General features: G+C 47.1%; 1 protein-coding gene and 1 long non-coding RNA gene across 2 annotated transcripts in view; one reads left to right on the top strand and one right to left on the bottom strand.

Moving 5' to 3' along the window:
- LOC135372722 (uncharacterized) overlaps positions 1–11102 on the bottom strand; it is a 92950-nt gene extending 81848 nt beyond the window's left edge. Inside the window, exons 1-2 of the mRNA XM_064606216.1 lie at positions 10954–11102; positions 7324–7397 (exon numbers count right to left, since the gene is read on the bottom strand). Coding sequence (XP_064462286.1) covers positions 7324–7397; positions 10954–11002 — 123 coding nt within the window. The 5' untranslated portion in view covers positions 11003–11102. The remainder of the gene's footprint in view (positions 1–7323; positions 7398–10953) is intronic.
- LOC135372705 (uncharacterized) lies at positions 5184–6000 on the top strand. The gene is made up of 2 exons (XR_010416075.1): positions 5184–5303; positions 5378–6000. It is a non-coding gene; the product is annotated as an uncharacterized LOC135372705 (long non-coding RNA).
- Positions 11103–15779: the final 4677 nt, after the last annotated feature.

Here is a 15779-nt window from a genome sequence, read left to right as displayed (position 1 = left end):
AGTGATGAAGAGCTCATAAAGTCCCGCATAGTCATAACTGATGATGCAATACCAATGTGATAAATGACCAAGTACTCGCAATTTATCTCCTTATCGTGCAGCAGTAGACATAAGTTACTGGGTTATACTGATTCCAATGGCGGCAGATGTAATGATATGGGACGGATTAAATTGGCTAGCCACTGGATTAAATTGGTTGACCATAGGGTTAAATTGATAGATCATAGGATAAATTTCAGTGATCATTGGATTAATTTCAGTGACCATGGGATTAAAATGAATGACCACAGGATTAAATTGAGCGAGAAAACCTGCAGTACCTTTCGGAGTGTTTTTTTTATGTGTCTTTTATATCTATCTCTACTTCCTTTTTAAACCGCCGCGCTTATTGTTCCTTTATGAAATGTGCTAGAAACAAACAGCAAGACTTTATTGCGGCAGCTAACCAACGTGTATGGAATCAGTATGCAACTGTTTTCTGTGCAATAAAAAACATTGATGTGTTTCAATGTGTCAACACATAAAAATAAAAGAAAAAGAAAAGAAATAAAAATAAAAAAGAAAAGAAATAAAATAAAAACGAAAAGAATGGTTCATCCTAGAAGTGCTCTAGCACTGCCCTAAAGTTGCCCTCACGTAGCGTCTGTGGATGCTCTGAGGACACTGTGGGGACGGTATATAGTGCCAAAATGACATGTTGAGGATGATTTGAGGATCAGAATCGCCTTCCTGGGGATGTCACCCCCGTCCATGCATGATGCTCTTAGGATATTCCTGGTATGACAGTGTGTTGTTGGGGACGCTCCCCTGAACTCCATGAGTCATAGATACATGCTCCGTATCCCCTTGACGGGTGCGAACGAATAGTTGCTTGTTATGGAGGAAGTCCTTCCATGAGAGAGCTCTGAAGTCCAATGTTCCAGCGAAATTTTCGAGCCTTACAACATTCACAGTCGTGGAGGACTATGCGTCAGCAACGCTTCCGTTGTTCTCCTCAGCAAAGAGATGACATATTTAGACAACTGGATCTCCGTTTCTCAGTGTTTTTCCTAATTGAAGTGTTGCAACCTTGCTTCATTCGGGATGCTTTAATCTATCTTTTTTCATAGGATAGGCGTCAGGATAAGCATCAACATGTTGATGGACTCTCGTCTACGGATGTGGAGCAACGGTCGTGGAAAGTGTTAAAGGTTAATATTTTTAAACCGACAAAGGTAAAATGACTTTTGCAATATCAAACAAGATCCTGCATTTCAACTCGACGACAGCAAATTTGATACAACATGATTGATACAACATGATTTCGTCAAAGCTGCTCCGTGCTCCACTTTATATAGGTTTGTACAAGAAAAGATGCTGTGATTAATCGAAACAGTTAACCTGAAGCCCACCCACACGAACAATATACTGACAGTGCAAGTAGTGAACCCTTCGTGAAGAACGTCTCACTTCGTTTGTAATGTTGTAAACAGTTTTCTATCAAGTAGTATTTTACGACATTGGTCATTTTCAAATTTATAAGTGCTCACTACACGAGGTAAAAACCGCTGTCTGTTACTTATTTCTGTTATGACAGTAGTGTTACCATCCCCTAGGACCTGCAGCATAGGCTATGCCGTCCCGCAAAATCACAATCTTGTGTCACAGAGTAAGTGCAAATGTGCGCATTAGCATTCGACCTGTCGAACCGATCACAAGGCTGTACTATCCTGAAATATTTAAAGGTGATGATGATGCCCGTTATGGCAACACAAGTGAAGCTCCCGTACAGCAGGTACATGAAAAACTGATTGGAAGTTCTGTCGAGGAGCTTGAGCCCGTGTGAACCCTATACTGTGCCACGGCTGAGTTACAGCCCACGTGGGTCCTACTGGAGATAAAAAGCCCCGTTGCAGGACAGAGGGAAAGCATTCCAAAGCTAATTATAAAACATAAAATGTAATATTTTGTTGATAAAGGGGAAAACGTGACCCAATGCAATTCGCAATGCCAACTTGGAATGTTCCTTCTCGATGTCAAGCCATGACATCTGTTTCTTTCATGAAACGCGGTTCATGGTTGTTAAAAGGGATGACATTACTGAAATGACCCGAAGGTTATGCTATGTTGTGTTCTTCTAACATTCTCCCTCACGTGTCATCACTTCATGTGTCGCAGGAACGCTATGAATGCCGTAGCGCACAACATTTCTTAGCTCTCATGATGCTTATGTGTGACAAAATTACTAGTGTAATATTTTAGATTATTCATTCAGTTCACCTATGTACCATGGCTTCACATAGTTATTATGACAAGTGCAATATTTCGTTGCTGCAGCCTGCTGTTTGCACATAAACTTGGGATATTTCTAGCAGGTGTTTATATTGTGCAAAAAATACTATGGCTGCTTCTGACTGACGAAGAAAGCATAAAACTTGTTTCGCAAAGTTTAATTGCATTTTATTTTTGTTAAAGCGCTAAGTACACATATATTTAGGTTACGCACAACAGCAGGAATGCTAAATGACACACAGACGACAAAAGTACAAAGAGCAAGAGAATGGATTTGTTCGCAAACAAGGTATAGCTGCTACAGTACGGGGAATCTCTTCATTTTAGCTCCTGACGAACGTAAAGCTTCCGCTGCAACGTAGGACGTCTACTTAAACTTTTAATAACCAAGATGTAAATAAACAAGCCCTTCTCTTACAGTTTGTAGGATGAGGCAAGCGTAAGCTGGAGGTAGTCCCCTTTGGACAGACACGTAAGGACTCGTGGTCTGTTCACGTGCGAAGGAGTGTAAACTGACTCTTCCCACCACAACAGCGCGGTTGACGCACTGTGTAACATCTTCCTGCTTTTAAACGGAGAGTTTCTTCTTTTTTTTCTGTTTTTGGTGTCCAGCTTCTTTTTCCTCTCCTTGCATTAGGCTAGCGCGATCGTGCTTTCAACTACTATGTGGCAGGCGTAGAGCAGCGGACGCAAGTTCTGATCGTCTGTAATGCAAGCTTCAAGCCGAAGTCACCGCTGAGCTAATACCACCTTCGCTCTCCCTCGTGGCGGAGACACCGTAGCTGAAAGTTGCGCATATTCTCGGTTGGAACCGTGGCGGTTAAATGTGGCGGTCCCAGCAGAATGCCATTAGAACCAATCCTGGATAACTTTGAATGGATGACACAGTGCATCACCTTGCTGCGGTATCCCATCATTCTGGGGTACGCTATTCTCAAGCACCCTCTACATTTGGCGCGCGCTATCGGCTCCTCCTAACGCGCGTTGCGTTAACCTTCTTCGTTAACGTGCGCTATCCACAACGCGGCTCCTCCCGTCGGCAGGAATGGCGCTGGTCGCGGGAGTAATGCCGTCCACCTAGTCACTGCCGCCGCTGCATTTGTTTACGTTAGTGCCAAACAAAATGGCAGCGCATCAATTTGTCGCTTCGATGGCCTTTAGGAGGCTAGCTATATCAACCTCTCTGTGGATGAGTGTGCTGCGCTCTGCTATGCTGTGGATATGTCGTGAAATTACCGGTGTCAACGCCGCCAACAATGTGGTGTGTAGCGGTTATGCACGTGATAAAAGTGCGTGTTTCTGTTGTTACGATGTTTGCTTCTACTGAGAATGTGGTGTTTCACCGATGAAGTACAAACGACGCAGGCTCGCAACTTGGGGCAAAACACTAGTGCGCTTCTACCCATGTACTTCGTACCTCGGTACCTGTGACGCGAATGTGTTGTTTGATGGACGCCTGATTAGTTGCGTTGCTCCCCGTCACCGGTCCGCTCGGCTCCTTACAGGCTGTGACGTTACTGTCATAATTTTTTTCGTTCCGCTATCCCACTGCTAGTGTCAAAATATTTCACGTTGTGCCCCTAACTGTTGCTCTAAATCCCTGCAGAGAAGATTGTACAGTGGGTTAGGAGGGTTTCTTCTATGGCGATGCACTATGTCTTCAGTGTTCGTGCATTCCACAAATAGAAATTTCTTGCAACCTGTAGCGGTAATGGTTGCCACGTACAGCAAGCATATCTGCGTTGTTCATGGAACTTGTAATTTTGATTCCTGATCTGAGCATCGAACCGATTGTTTTGGGGGAGTTTCGGGTTTGGGTCCAACCATATTAGTTCGGTTGCGGTTCAGCTCGAGGAGGACACACATATCGGTTCCGAACCGGTTCATTGCACAATGTATATGCCCTAAAATAAACGGTAGGAAAGTTGCGAAAGCTTTTTTTCTCTTCCCAAGTTTTCGTAATAGTAAAGATAGCCAGCAATTCTTTTTGTACAAACGCTGTTCTTTATCCAAAAGCATTCAGAACGGTTCGGGTATGAGCTTCTGCTGGCCGCAAAGCTGTGACTAGAACGCGTGGCCACAGGGAAACGAAACTATTGAGCGCGGTTGTCTTCATTGATGCGGGCATCCAGCTGTGCATTTCCGCTAGTATTGGAGACTCGGGTTGCAAAAAATGTTGCATGAACCGGTCACTCTTGGAACAGGTTGGGGAACATAGGGTGCGTACCATGGAAAAATTATCAGTCTCGAACTATCGGTGCTTTGAAACCGGTTTTGAAACGGGATCCGAATTTTTATAAATCGGTTCGGTTCCCGTTAAGCACCAAGATGGCGCAGGCCTTTTCGGTTCGGTTCCGGCAAAAATAACGGTTCTTTCCTGTTTTCGGTTCCTGTTCCGGATCGGTTTGATGGTCTGTAATTGATTGAGGATACCTGCCTTATTTAAAATGTATGTCCGCAGTTAATGATAAAGCAATGTGTTTTGTGATGTTGGCTTCCATGACGTGGTCATTCTCTTGCATTGTATAACAGGAACGCTTGTTCCGCAATGTATACTGTGCTCTACACAGGTATATCGCACCATCACGAACCTGTATATGTCAGGTTCCTGACTATCAGCAAAACTTAAAGGAGCATGGAAATGATCGGAATAAAATATGACGGGAGAAGTAGAAATTATGATTCTGAGCCCTGTGATACATATTCGCACAAAAAGTTTGAGCGTAGCGCGCAATCCTGGAGCGCGAGGGAGCTTTGAATCTCGCGGCAGAAATGCCCCCTCACTCGGCTGTCAGCCGCTGACGTCATGTGACCGCGCCGTCTTTTTCTTTATTTTTTGCGATTTCTCCGGCGCGCGCTGGCAAGCCGATCGGGAAGGAAGCGTTGTTGCTCATCGGACGCCGTACGAAGGACAGGTGATGAATTGAACACTCTTTAGGCGACACGTCTGCTCTTCTCGACGAAACGTTTTATGGAGTTGGAGGCTAAGTTCCTCGAGCTTCGATTTCGCCACACGAATGTACCGGAGGCTGGTAAGTGATGCTGCTAAGTGTGAACGAACATTCGGATTGAAATATAGTGCTTCTTCTTATTTACAAATGCATAGTCATGAAGACGCGGCGCAGTGACCAGTGTTTTCACTTGAAGATGTTGCCGACCATCATGACTTCTCCGTGTTGTGGTCAACACTATGGGCTCTGAACCGCATGGACACTGGCATCTCTGAGGCGAAAGAGCGGACCGATGAACGCATAGCTGTGTAACATTGCGCTTACCATATCTTAGTGATACCAGGAGCGTAACGTCTCCACAAACACTACAACATGAATACCAAAATAAAGTTAGTAAAGTTCATCTGCTAGCGATCTGTGGGAAACCCCAAAATACATGGTCAAATAATCATTTTCTTTTTTGAATGGTCATACGCAGAATACAACACTGGCACATGGAATAAATCTCCAACTGACAGGAACGTATTTAGTCGTATCACATATATATATGCTGCACACACAGGCACAATACTGTTCACTAATGAACGACACCTCAGCACAATCGGAACAGAAATCACAACCGCGTACGATCCACCTCAACCCGGGCCGTCACTGCAACACAGAGGCCTGGCTACACCTTTTACACTGCCCGCAGTCTTGTTTTATGCAAAACTTACGAGACAAATCATGTAAGAACGCAAGTGAATGTCAAACGCAAATAAATAGCAACAGCGTCTCAGTCGGTAAGTTGCCATGATTCCTGAGCTAGCAGACGATTCTGGCGGGGAGCGGACGCTTCCGGCAGCCAATGAAGTGCTCGGACGCCTGACGTCACCACACGCCAGACTCGGCTTGGGGGAGACTGTCGCCGCGGAGCGCATTCTTCCAAACTAATTTTCTCAGGAAATTCGCGCTTTTCGAAGGAAATATTTTCCGTAACAGTTTATGAAGGTAGTATGTTCATATCAAGCGGTGAAAAAATATATGTTCCAAATGATTTCCATGCTCCTTTAAGGCCGGCCCGCGCGGTGCGTTTTTCTTGGGTAAAAGTAGAGATGTCACGCCCAGCGCGAAATTTTGTACATCGCAGCTCCTCGTAGCGCGTGATGCACTGCGTCAGAGCAGGTTTGATATTTCACGCACGGGTGTCCACAGCAACCAATGACGGCGTAGGAAGTCACTTCTGGTTCAGGTCCATCATTTACTTCTTTTTTAGCAATGACTGCTCTTACGAAAAAACTGCAGAAGGACCTCCCTAAGTACGAAAGCTATCGGTCGTGAGGGTCCGTTTTACTAAATGCAAATCAATTACAAAGGAATGCACACAAAAACAAGCATTTCAGCACGGAACAGGAGAATGTTGTAAACACTTCCTAAAGCACATACGCGAAAGCCGCTGTGCACGCAGCAGCGGGGTTTGCGCCCCATGCGGTTTGACAGGCGTATTTTTTGTCTCGCTGCGTGGCCATGCAGAGTTTTACGCAGCGCAATATTCGTAGAAACACGCACCATGCGGGCCGGCCTTTAACATCTTACAATTACGTTGGACGTGTAGCAGCTTATTCAGAAACAGATAGTGTTGAAGAGCTTATCCCTCAGTGAATGACATTGACCTTCGATTCGTGTTAAAGGTAGACACAGCTAAAGATTGCGTACAGTGCGAACTTCAAACAAGTGTGCTTCGCTGTGACACACGGCTTATTCCTGACTAACCACGCAGACCACGCTCCCAAAACACACACCTCTTGACGTCTAGCCCGTCCCCTTAAATACTAGCGTACCAGTACAGCCAGCGCCCCCTACTAGGGCTACAATGTCGGGTAACCACTAGCGCCCCCACATCTTCCCCTCCTCAAGTTCGTTACGCAAAAGTCAGAGGTCCTCGTCGGAAGGAAACTCCAGGAGTTTCCAGAAAGAGTGTTTGTTTTACGATCTCTCAATGCTTTACTACCTGACCTAGATTGAAAATCTGAGTCACGTAGTGTATTCGCCCACACGAATTGTGCTTTTTTCCTTCCTCGTTCTTTACTCGTTCAAAAAGTCTGTGCAAAATTGTACTTGCCTTTACGCGATGTTTCAGGTGAATAATCACATCCTTTTTGCATGCCCAGTTGGGGCATCCGTTGACCGGATCCCCTAGAAGATGATTGTTTCACTTAGTGAGAGACAAGGTAGCAGTTTTCGCCGTTAGGAAGACATAAGAGCATGGAGGAAAGATGGAAAGGGGCGCCCTAACGGATTTTCGACAGGAGAGAGAAACGAGGGGTAAGTGTGAGAGACGAGGTAGCAGTTTTCGCCGTTAGGAAGACATAAGAGCATGGAGGAAAGATGGAAAGGGGCGCCCTAACGGATTTTCGACAGGAGAGAGAAACGAGGGGTAAGTGTGAGAGACGAGGTAGCAGTTTTCGCCGTTAGGAAGACATAAGAGCATGGAGGAAAGATGGAAAGGGGCGCCCTAATGGATTTTCGACAGGAGAGAGAAACGAGGGGTAAGTGTGAGAGACGAGGTAGCAGTTTTCGCCGTTAGGAAGACATAAGAGCATGGAGGAAAGATGGAAAGGGGCGCCCTAACGGATTTTCGACAGGAGAGAGAAACGAGGGGTAAGTGTGAGAGACGAGGTAGCAGTTTTCGCCGTTAGGAAGACATAAGAGCATGGAGGAAAGATGGAAAGGGGCGCCCTAACGGATTTTCGACAGGAGAGAGAAACGAGGGGTAAGTGTGAGAGACGAGGTAGCAGTTTTCGCCGTTAGGAAGACATAAGAGCATGGAGGAAAGATGGAAAGGGGCGCCCTAACGGATTTTCGACAGGAGAGAGAAACGAGGGGTAAGTGTGAGAGACGAGGTAGCAGTGTTCGCCGTTAGGAAGACATAAGAGCATGGAGGAAAGATGGAAAGGGGCGCCCTAACGGATTTTCGACAGGAGAGAGAAACGAGGGGTAAGTGTGAGAGACGAGGTAGCAGTTTTCGCCGTTAGGAAGACATAAGAGCATGGAGGAAAGAAGGAAAGGGGCGCCCTAACGGATTTTCGACAGGAGAGAGAAACGAGGGGTAAGTGTGAGAGACGAGGTAGCAGTTTTCGCCGTTAGGAAGACATAAGAGCATGGAGGAAAGATGGAAAGGGGCGCCCTAACGGATTTTCGACAGGAGAGAGAAACGAGGGGTAAGTGTGAGAGACGAGGTAGCAGTTTTCGCCGTTAGGAAGACATAAGAGCATGGAGGAAAGATGGAAAGGGGCGCCCTAACGGATTTTCGACAGGAGAGAGAAACGAGGGGTAAGTGTGAGAGACGAGGTAGCAGTTTTCGCCGTTAGGAAGACATAAGAGCATGGAGGAAAGATGGAAAGGGGCGCCCTAACGGATTTTCGACAGGAGAGAGAAACGAGGGGTAAGTGTGAGAGACGAGGTAGCAGTTTTCGCCGTTAGGAAGACATAAGAGCATGGAGGAAAGATGGAAAGGGGCGCCCTAACGGATTTTCGACAGGAGAGAGAAACGAGGGGTAAGTGTGAGAGACGAGGTAGCAGTTTTCGCCGTTAGGAAGACATAAGAGCATGGAGGAAAGAAGGAAAGGGGCGCCCTAACGGATTTTCGACAGGAGAGAGAAACGAGGGGTAAGTGTGAGAGACGAGGTAGCAGTTTTCGCCGTTAGGAAGACATAAGAGCATGGAGGAAAGATGGAAAGGGGCGCCCTAACGGATTTTCGACAGGAGAGAGAAACGAGGGGTAAGTGTGAGAGACGAGGTAGCAGTTTTCGCCGTTAGGAAGACATAAGAGCATGGAGGAAAGAAGGAAAGGGGCGCCCTAACGGATTTTCGACAGGAGAGAGAAACGAGGGGTAAGTGTGAGAGACGAGGTAGCAGTTTTCGCCGTTAGGAAGACATAAGAGCATGGAGGAAAGATGGAAAGGGGCGCCCTAACGGATTTTCGACAGGAGAGAGAAACGAGGGGTAAGTGTGAGAGACGAGGTAGCAGTTTTCGCCGTTAGGAAGACATAAGAGCATGGAGGAAAGAAGGAAAGGGGCGCCCTAACGGATTTTCGACAGGAGAGAGAAACGAGGGGTAAGTGTGAGAGACGAGGTAGCAGTTTTCGCCGTTAGGAAGACATAAGAGCATGGAGGAAAGAAGGAAAGGGGCGCCCTAACGGATTTTCGACAGGAGAGAGAAACGAGGGGTAAGTGTGAGAGACGAGGTCGCAGTTTTCGCCGTTAGGAAGACATAAGAGCATGGAGGAAAGATGGAAAGGGGCGCCCTAACGGATTTTCGACAGGAGAGAGAAACGAGGGGCAAGTGAGGTGAGTATAGAAGGTGAACCGTAGCTTCTTTGGAGCCACGCGGGGGTCATGTTACCTGCTTAGCCCAATGAGGTCGCTTTGCACACGCCGCTTTGGGGGCTATTTCGGCGCACTACCGCTAGCACCTCTCAAAGTATTCTGAAACTATGCGTTGGGGTCCCCATCAGCACCTTACACTGGTGGTGTAGGGTCAGTATGGGTCAGTGTGGGCTAAGCACCTTCACAGGGTGCTTAATAAGGACTGTGGAATTGAATGATGACATGCTCCAATACTGCTATCTCACAGAAATATTTTCCGGAAAACATAAACTTAACGATGTAATTAATGAATTTTAGCTAATTAGTTGTTCTGTGGTTGCAAATGCTGTTCTACAGGATGTTCGGCTGGTCGTATATCCCACCTCCTAGAGCGTCATCTATTTTCCTCTGCTAGTTATTTTTCATTAAAAAAATCGTAACGAATAAAAACGAAACACCCTGTATATGGGCTACTTGCAAGCTATTCCCTTTTCCCTCGTTTCCTGGGACAACTCGAAATCAGTATAACAACGCTGAATTTCGCGTAAAATTATAAATGTAGGAAACTGTGCTCGCACAAACAAAAATCGATCGTTACCTGAACCCCTCAGGGGATCTGGAGCTGCACTGGTCATAAGACTCGTCAGTACCAGCGCCGCTTACCTTTATCTTAGGTATCTTAAGATGACTGTGCATTTCTTGATTGTCAATTTTCGCCTCAGTTTTGATCAGGGCAATTTTATTTTCTACGTGTCCAAGGCAACCCTTACTGAGTGAGAAACGCTTTCAAGGGACATCGGAAAGCACATCTTTCAAACCACTGTGCTCGGCATCGGCCAACGATCTACCTGTCTCACTTTTTCGTCAGAAAAATGCGGATATATACTCATTTTGACTACTAAAGTACAAAAGCTAAACTGATTTTAAAAACATCAGCTGGAGCTGCATCAGCACCGGCAGCGTGACATCACTCCCTACGCGGAGGAGAAAGACCGCGGCGATCAGAGGAGGGATGGCGCCGTCCGCAGGCCACGTAATTACATATATGAAACACTCACACCATCGCAGCATTCCATTTCTGGAGGTCGCGCCCCCCTACGTTCCTATTGGCTAACATTTTCTCTTTTTTCCAGAAAGAGGCATACACTCTACATCCAGCATCTGCTCTTGCCACGTGTTCCATCGAAGAACGGCCAAACTACGCCACGAGTTCGCGTGGGATTTCCGATAGCGTTACCCAAGGCCCACGAGGAATAAAATTACACTATACTTTTGGAAATCGAGCGGATCGGATGCGACCGTCCTTTCAAAGGATCTGAGTCGTCGCAGATGGAGGCGCGAGGTTAAGCAGGAGCAATATACAATTATGGACGCTTTTACTCACATAGCTGTGAATACGTAAGAATGACGACGATGATCGCGAGGGCAATCATGTTCTTGGACCCGCAGTTCCAAATGAATGTACGGTGTGCGTGAACCAAGGAGGGTTTATGTGCAAGAATAGGTCCAAGACAAGCGTCTCACGCAAAATAACGAGCGATTGTTAAGTAATAGGATATCTTCTTCCTAACAGCTGTATTAGTGAAATGACTCATTAGTGGTCCTATCTGACATTAAGAACGTCTATGTTGGGCACCACGCCACCGTTTGCAGATGACGAGGAGAGCTGCTGTCAGCTTAGGGTTTAATTAGCGATGACGGATTGTGTTCAGAAAGTGTGTGAGTTCCGGACTAACCTTTCGTGAAATGGCAAGATGTGGAAAGCTTTCCGTATTGAGCAATCTTCGAAGCAGGATTTTCGGGGCAGCATTCTTCGAGCAATATACACCAAACATGCCTATGTGACGTGAATGTCATCAGTAGCCTCATTTTTATTTTCGGCATATATTTTAGGGGTTATTTTTTGAATGAAATCGGCGTTTTTCGGTGACGTTTCTGGCTTGTGCATGGTTCAACCTGCAGTTACCGGCGAATATATATCGCAACGTAATTTCTAAACTGTGCGTCTCAAAAATAGCTGGTCTGTTTCCTCGAATTAATCAAGTTCTATAGCTGTTGAAGGAACACAACGGAAACGTTTGCTCACCTTGTTCTGTGCGATGTCTTTGCGGGGTCGATATGCGCACCTCACTTCTTTCGCCGCCCGCATCAATGCTCCTGTTACTAATGTTCCCTAATGACATATCTTCAATTGCCGTTGCCTGTTCCTGGAAGAATTCAGAAGCAAAATATTCATTTAAAACAAGCGTGGTAACCTTCGTTTACCATGACCGGAACCCCAAACTCGCCCGCATCAGCCGCGCATGGGAAGAACCACAAAGGAGGTTTACTCACAACAGACCTGATTTATTCCCTGCCATGCTGCAGACCACGCTCCCAAAACACACACCTCTTGACATCTAGCCCGTCCCCTTAAATACTAGCGTACCAGTACAGCCAGCGCCCCCTACTGGGGCTACAATGTCGAGTAACCACTAGCGCACCCACATCTTCCCCTCCTCAAGTTCGTTACGCAAAAGTTTAGAGGTCCTCGTCTGAAGGAAACTCCATGAGCAATTCTTCCTCGAAAATCGGAGGCGGGGCACCGGGTGGTTCAAGTGGCTGGCGGAGCGTGTCACGCAGGAGCTCGCGGAGCGCCTCGGGCCGCATGCGACGAAGAACGCTTATAGCAGTGTCCGGGTTGATAGCGCTAGAGGAGGACTCCGCAGCCCGTGTTCGATGCAGGTGTCCCCGCTGGTGAGTGGCCCGGTGAATTTCAGGAACACGGCAAAGCACTCGTTGTTCTTCGACCGAGAGGGGCAGAAGTGGGTCCGAGGGACGCCTCTCAGCCATAGTCAGTCCCCGGAACGGCGGCAGAACAGTGGCCGGGTCTGATGTCCGAAGGGGGCGATGCTAAGGCCACCTGGAGTGGCTAGCCCAAGAGATGGGATAACCATTGTGGACGACAGTCCATGTCGAAGCAGATCTCATCCGGGGTCGAGGAACCGCGGCGGGAGGAACCGGGGACCGAGAGCGGGAATATCCACCAGGCGGCCGTGATGATGGACGAACCGTCCTCCCTGGTCCTCGTCGACTGGAGATTGGAAGAAACGAAAATAGGCAGTAGTAAAAGGTAAGCCCCCCACCAGGAGCGCTGGGTCAGCACTCTCTCCTACGTACGAGCGAAGGACCGCGTAAAGGAAGTTCGACAAAAGCGCACTGGATCGTGAGCACCTGGATGTGGTGACCGAAACCCGGTACTGACGGATACATACCGGCTGAAACCCGGATGGTCCATATTAGCAGGTTGGGGCCTGCAGGACCCTCCCTACAATGACGAACCTCTGCGCAAATACAAGGGTGTCAAGTACTCGAGGAAACGGCGACATTCGGGAACCGTGACGTGGCCTTAGACCAGTTGAAAACCGGCTTTTCCCAAATTTACCAGGGATTTACATCGAACTGTAATCCTTCTGGGCCATCTCTTGCAAACCCTAAGAGATAAGCGTACTCAAGGTTGCGTGCGGTATTAAATCCGTCCGAGATACCGTTCTGCCGGATAGGCCGTAACGTCACCTTATCAACCTGATATCCTCGTGATCGATCAGAGCGGTATATCAAGTAATAACAGCGCACATGGTTGTGCCTATCACGGCGAACCGCCTGAGGTAAAAACGCGCTGCCCGTGGCGTGTCATGCATGGTTACACCCATGTCGGATTAGAATTGTCAGGCTACGGCCTGCAGGTTCCAGAGTGTGACAATTATGCGGATGAGGGCACTGCTGAAGTACCTCAAACCTCGCTGCAACCTCGTCAACCGCCCTGCAAGGTCCGGATGGCTGTTCGCTGGTGTCCGCGGACGGGTAGCGAGCAGAGTGCGTCGGGTACCGAACACATCAAGGATTGCAACAGTAGGGTCTACAACCCCCCCCCCCCCAATTCAAACCTAACAATTTCCAAAAACAAGCCAAAGCCTAGTTAGGTAAAAGGCCGGAGGAAACCCAACATACCGTGGCTCCCATGCTGGTGACCGAACGAGAGGGCTCCGGGATACTGTGCGTAACCCGTACATTCTGCAAACACGAGTAACGAGGCCAGTGAAAACACTAGAATTTGGATAAGATAACGGGGCGACTCCGCTGCACCGGGCAGGTTGAGCTAACTGCCCCTCGAGACAACAGCACAAGGCTTCTCCCGTTTCGAAAAGAACGAAACACGAAACAACGGGAAAATAAAGCGCGCGGTGACGTTAATTTACTATGCAAATTACGATAACTGCTATGGAGACAAGAGCACGAAGCTCTTTCCAGCCTCCAGAAAAGAAGAGCCAAATTACGAAGTTACAAACAGGCCAAGCATCCTCACCAGCAGAAAACGGGAAAGGCCCCTACGTTGGGCGCCAAATTGTGGGAACCTTCGTTCACCACGACCGGAACCCCAAACTCGCCCGCATAAGCCGCGCATGGGAAGAACCACAAAGGAGGTTTACTCACAACAGACCTGATTTATTCCCTGCCATGCTGCAGACCACGCTCCCAAAACGCACACCTCTTGACATCTAGCCCGTCCCCTTAAATACTAGCGTACCAGTACAGCCAGCGCCCCCTACTGGGGCTACAATGTCGGGTAACCACTAGCGCCCCCACACAAGTTACAAACACATTTCATTAAATACCGAGGCGCACTAAATAAGCGCTACAAAAAAGACCCACATTTTAGGAGCACACCCTTGGTATAGAGCTTTTCAAGTGACATGCAAAAAATGTGCGAACGAAAGTCCAGGCTTGGCGGCTATGGGGCAACACGTAGGTCACTACGGAAGCGTTCACAGTATTCGCGGTCACTTAGTGGCACCCTCCTCTGCTATGCTCAGCTGCTATGCGGGAAGGCAGCCTTTCAGTAAAAAAATGCGTTGATGCCACTTAACAGGGAAACAATCAAAATTTTAAGATGTTATCTCTGACACCAGGTGGGTTCAACTCCCTTCGAGAAACCGTCAAATGGCGGGCCCATCTTGTTGAGCGTAGTTGCCAGACCTTCGTGGTTGAAGTGCGCTACCGGCAGCGGCGCGAACTGTCACTTTTCTGTTGTTTCGTTGCGTGGCGTTTACATATCGATTTTCTTTTAAAAAATGCCTCAATAAAGAAGTAGTATCTTACTCTTTTCATTTTGGTACTGAATGTTGAACGGTTATTTGCACATATTAGTCTACAAATACTTGCACGCACGGCAGTTTGGGTTCTCTAAATTGCAATGTCTACAACGGGCCGGGGTGCGGAATGCGCCGCGACGACCTGGTCCGTCGGGTCCGCGACAAGGAGCCCATGAGTAATTTTTATTACGACCGTCAAGGTCTAGTTGGTTAGCGACGCTATAAATGGCAAACCATGGAAGGTGTGGGCATTTGTTTTCGGTCTTCTTGGTGGTCGACCGAAACGACATGCCCAACAAATGCGTTGTCGAGAACTGCAAGCAATATGCAAGCCAGGGATCTGCAGTCTCTTTTCACAAGTAAGTGAAACTAGTTATGACTGCACTTTATTGCTGATAATATTACACGCTTTGTGAGCGATATAGAAAATTTGATATTAGTGTTTTGTTGTGTAGATTATAAGAGGAGGCAAGGAAGTAAACTTAGCTAACGAAGTGTTTCGTTTTGTTGTAATTATTTCATTTGCCAATTGCCATATTAATATCACAGCGTCTTCCAGATATCGATGAATCCACATATTGATCCCCATTATATGTGTCTGCGATGATAAGAGCGGCAGATAGCTGGCTGAACCGAAATTACTTTCACTTTTACGGCACACGTTCGTGCACCGGCGCATGGCGTTTTGCTCGCGAGCAGAGTTTTGTAAGCTGAGAAACTATAAATCAGTAGAAACTAGCAAGAATGAATGCAATTATTTCATGAAAATTTGTGGAAAATATATATAGCCCGTAACAAATTGCTGTTTGTGACACAGTTACTTCGAGTTTTAGCAGGAGCTTCCTCAGGGAACATATGGTAGTCTACTAGACATCCGGACCTGTTCTAACCATAGACTTTAGGGATAGTGCCCATACTAGACGTTGACTAGACGGCTAAAAGTCTTATCATTATTTAGATGTCTAAAATTAGTGATTTACAAGACATCTGGTAGACATTTAGTAATTGACGTCTAATTGTAGACGTCTTGTAGCTGGCCTTGTATATACCACATCTTAGAAATCAGCAAGATTTTGTC

This window comes from Ornithodoros turicata, chromosome 1, assembly GCF_037126465.1.
Source record: "Ornithodoros turicata isolate Travis chromosome 1, ASM3712646v1, whole genome shotgun sequence".
Classification (NCBI taxonomy): Eukaryota; Metazoa; Arthropoda; class Arachnida; order Ixodida; family Argasidae; genus Ornithodoros; species Ornithodoros turicata.
This window is presented reverse-complemented; position numbering and strand designations above follow the sequence as displayed.